General features: G+C 38.5%; 1 protein-coding gene across 1 annotated transcript; it reads left to right on the top strand.

The window, feature by feature from the left end:
* Positions 1 to 817: 817 nt before the first annotated feature.
* On the top strand, positions 818 to 3,577 carry LOC124282287 (the record flags this gene model as incomplete). Its single annotated transcript, XM_046718239.1, has 2 exons — positions 818 to 1,283; positions 3,071 to 3,577. Coding segments are annotated over exons 1-2 (721 nt in total), but the record flags the coding sequence as incomplete, so codon positions are not given.
* Positions 3,578 to 4,283: the final 706 nt, after the last annotated feature.

The raw sequence follows: 4,283 nt of genomic DNA, 5'->3' as shown, positions 1-4,283 counted from the left end.
TTCACTCTCAAATCTGTTGGTTGAATCTGAGACTTAATTTCATTCTATAATATCACCACACGTTCTTCTTACCGAGTCACTTTCTCAGTTCGATACTTGAAAGCAATGTCATTATTTAGCGTTGACAGAATTTCTAACTGTGATATAGATATGTCGTTGTCACAGACAAAACTCAATGTCTTGTTTTATTGACACCTGTGTGTCTCCCTGCCTGTCTGCTAATGGCAATATTCAATACACAGCTGCTATCACTGACCACATGCAATTTGAACTTAACACCAATCAGGCTATACACCATAAACAAAATGCATTGATTTATGGCCCGAGTTCGGTCTCTGTCACATTATGTAATTACACAGACAGGCAGGTGTGATACTTGAACACATGACATGTTATGTTGTCTGTTGATTGTAAAATGTTATACACAAAAAACCATGAGCATGTATTTACAAATCGGGCTGACCCAACATCTCTATATATACACACACAATAAGCCGTGAGGGCATCTGCAAATGAACCAGCCGTTACACAACCGCTCTGAGTGCACACCCACCCGGTCTGACTGGGTTCGGTATCCCAGGCTGTCTTTTGATTTTGTTTCGATCAAAATGGCAGCCACGAATAACTCGTGAAAATGAAGGTAGGGATTCTCTTTTCGTCAAGTTAATGTTTAGACTGTGTTCATAAACTACTAGATTGCTATTTCATGTGTCTATTTCGCTTCTTATTGGTCCACTTACTCCTGAATGTCAGTTGACACAATATCCGAAGCCTCCATTAGATGTAAGAGGTAGTTATTTGTACTTTCTATTTCATTTTAACTTTGCAGGTTAATTCAGCGTAAATCTCAACAATTAAAAGATCACAGTAGAGTATATATATTTAATTCGATATCGAAATACAATTACCATTACATGTCATACTTTTCACTTTGCGAATGAATATGATCTGATTTTAAATAGATTGGTTTCATAACAAGATGGACCTTAATTAGCATGATGTTGTTTATGGTAAAGAAAGGAATTAATAATTTATTTATCACACATTCTGGAATAACCTTTGACTTTTCATGATTTTTAAAAGGAAGGACGTCTTTAGTAAACCTAGTCTGTTATTGAACTATTATTCCGTTTGCATAGTATGTGTAATACGTGAGTGTGCTCTTAGCGTCGGAATGGCTAGCCGACTGTGGCGCTGCTCTTGTGGAGATTTACTGAGAGCAGAGTATCTGCCTGTACACTGCAGGCATCAGGGCATTCTCTCAGACGATTCTAGTCCGGATGGTAAATACCATACATATGCCTGATATCGTACACATAAATAAATATTCAAATATCTTTGTGTCGGTTGTTTGTTCACTCTACAGCACTCTTCACTTTGGGAGGCCCAAGATCTATTTTAGGTATTAAGCGTTTGTTATGGACGATTTGGTTGGTAGTCTCTCCATGACTCTGTGCGCCGTGTACGAGTGGTTCTTGTCAAATCTGGGTCCAGCCTGGTTCCCGGGGTCTGCTGTGCTACGCTCAGTGTCGAAAGACACCCAGGAACAGATCGCCCATAGCCACAGGCCCTCGTCACATGCTCGTGTCTTTGCGAGGATTAAAGATTTTAAAAAATATATTCATAAATATTTGAGATTTGAAGTTTCTGATGAGGTCTGTTTAATACTTTTCAATACCTACAGTTCTTAAAGAATCAGAAGAATAGTGTAAATTTGTCACCATGCCATATGTATATGGGTGGGACAATTTATGCAAACCTGTCTTTACCGATGGACCTCCAGCACCTGAGGGCCTTCTTCAGCTTCATATCTGTGCATGTAAAAGTCAATGAACAGGAAGGTGTAGCTGTAAGAGGCTGAACCTGTGGTGTACTTCTGCATGTGGGTGTAGACCTGCAACATGTTCCCGTGATTTTGAACTTAGTGACATTCACTGACACGTCAGCTGGGAATGCACTTTGACAAGTAAGAAAAAGAGATAATAAATTATATGTAGAAATGATGATTGCATTATGGTGACAGGACTGACTCACCTTTCTTTGATGAGCATGAAGTATTTTTAATGACATGGAAAATTTATTATTCTTTTTTTTTTCATACTCAACATATGATTTGTTTTTTTTTGTGTTATTTCTTCAGAATTATACCTTTAAGAGCTTTTTGTTATATTGTGTGATTTTAATGATAGTTCAACAGTATCTTAGATATATTTGGTATTGTTGATACTTTGTAAAGCACGGAGCTGTTACTGTTGAACAGGCATTTTGCTGATCTAGATGGAAAGTGCCGACTTTTGTTTCCTTGTATATGATTTTCAAATGATATATGTTAAATCTGGAAAACCATACTTCGGGTAAAATTACCTTTAATTGTTCCAGAGGGACCACAGATGCTATAAATATGCGAAAACTGAAAAAATACTATCATATGAAAGAACTGTTGCCACTTTTAATTAAACACATTTGCCTTTAATGTTTAATCAAGCTGTCATCCGTTCCATGAGGAAACTTTATATCAATGTATCGATGCTCAATTTTGAAACATTGCCAATTATTTGTAGAAAATTATTTGTGAAGGAGGTTGCTATATATACCTGAAATGAGGAAATTTATCAGCGGGACCCTTTATTTTGAAGCGACTTATATTTATGACATCGCGGGCAATATCCTAAATTCTGAATAGTCATTTCTAACCACGGGTATGAGGAATATGTTGCTTGAAAGAAATTGATTTGAAAGACGATGTTGCCATGTTGACTTTATGATAATTGCCGCTTGCTGTTTGAAGTTTTCTGTAGGGTATTGGCCGAGAATGAAGGTCAATGTTATTAGAACGAAAGTACAAACAGCTCTTTTGGTACCACGGGATCGTTTTTTGTGTGTGTATTTCGTAAACCAGAAGGGAGGTCATTCAATCAAAAATCCTCCTAACCTTGTTAAGTCAAAATATTGCATGAAATTCGATTATTTAATGATAAAAATGAGGTATGAAACAGTCAATACATTCACAAAAGTAAATAATGAAGACATTAGATGGTTACAGAATAAGACTAAATTGTTTACTTTTCAGAAATTAAACGATTCTGGCCAACAGTAAATAAGACTGGTTCTCCTTCGTACACGATGGACACTACTCCTCTGCTATCAGAACCAGAGGATGGATCCATCCAAGAATCCCCGTATCACCTTCCACAGCCTCTTCGGGGTCCATCTCTGGATGAATTAGCTGGATGTGGTGTTGATGTTAGAAGCCCCGGTGACGACATTACAACGACGGGCATCGACTTCAGGGACGACACGTCTCTCAGCACGAATGTCCAGATCGACAGATTGAAAGAACACGAAGAAGAACACGAACCAACTGTGAGAAAAGTCGTTTTTTCTCCTGATGCGACGACTGCTGATCCAGTTCCTTTGGACATCCCAAGACGTAACCCCATTCGTTCAGCATCAACATACAGTAATCAGGATCTCAGTGACCTTGACAGCGTATCTACTTCCACTCGTCACGATGGCCACTACACCTCTGCCAGTATCGAAAACATGCACTCTAGACCTGTTCCATCTTTTAGAGCAGGTAAGACGTTAGACATCCTATGTTTCCTGGGATATGGGTAGTGGTAACCGTAGTTTCTTACATGCATATTTCTTCGTTTATGAAGGGCATATAATGCGCTTTTGGGGAATAAAAATACAAGATTGATTTCCATAAAAGCAGGAAATCTCCACCTCAAAGACAGAGTCGACTATCATGTGCGTTATTGAATCAGTATCAAATGTCGATGGTACCCAGGTAAAGTTCAAGGAAAGAGGGGTATCATGAAATAAAATCACAAGGGAAATTCAATGCTTCTAAAAAAGAGAGGGGCGGTGGGTAGCCTAGTGGTTAAAGCGTTATTCGTCACGCCGAAGCCCTAACGATTCCCCACATAGGCACAATGTGTGAAGCCCATTTCTGGTGTCCCCGCCGTGATGTTGCTGGAATATTGCTAAAAGCGGCGTAAAAATCCAAACCCAGTCAGTCAGTCACGTCTAAAAAGAACGAAAACATATCTTCAAAATTGAAAATAACCAAGGCTCCGTATTTATACTGTCCCATCGAGACAGTAAAGACAGCAGTTCTGGTACATGCAACTGACGTACTTATATATGTTGAATACATTGAACACATCTTCAATGAACTTTATTACACATATATTTTGAATTTTCCTTTTGATGGGTAAAAGATGCCGGCCAGTTGACAGAAACATTTGATCATTGGTTCAAATCCTAGATTGATTTGT

The sequence above is a fragment of the Haliotis rubra genome, unplaced genomic scaffold (assembly GCF_003918875.1).
Source record: "Haliotis rubra isolate DU_JTF1 unplaced genomic scaffold, ASM391887v1 Scf297, whole genome shotgun sequence".
Lineage (NCBI taxonomy): Eukaryota > Metazoa > Mollusca > Gastropoda > Lepetellida > Haliotidae > Haliotis > Haliotis rubra.
Note: the sequence above shows the minus strand (reverse complement) of the source record. Positions and strands in the feature narration are given on the sequence as shown.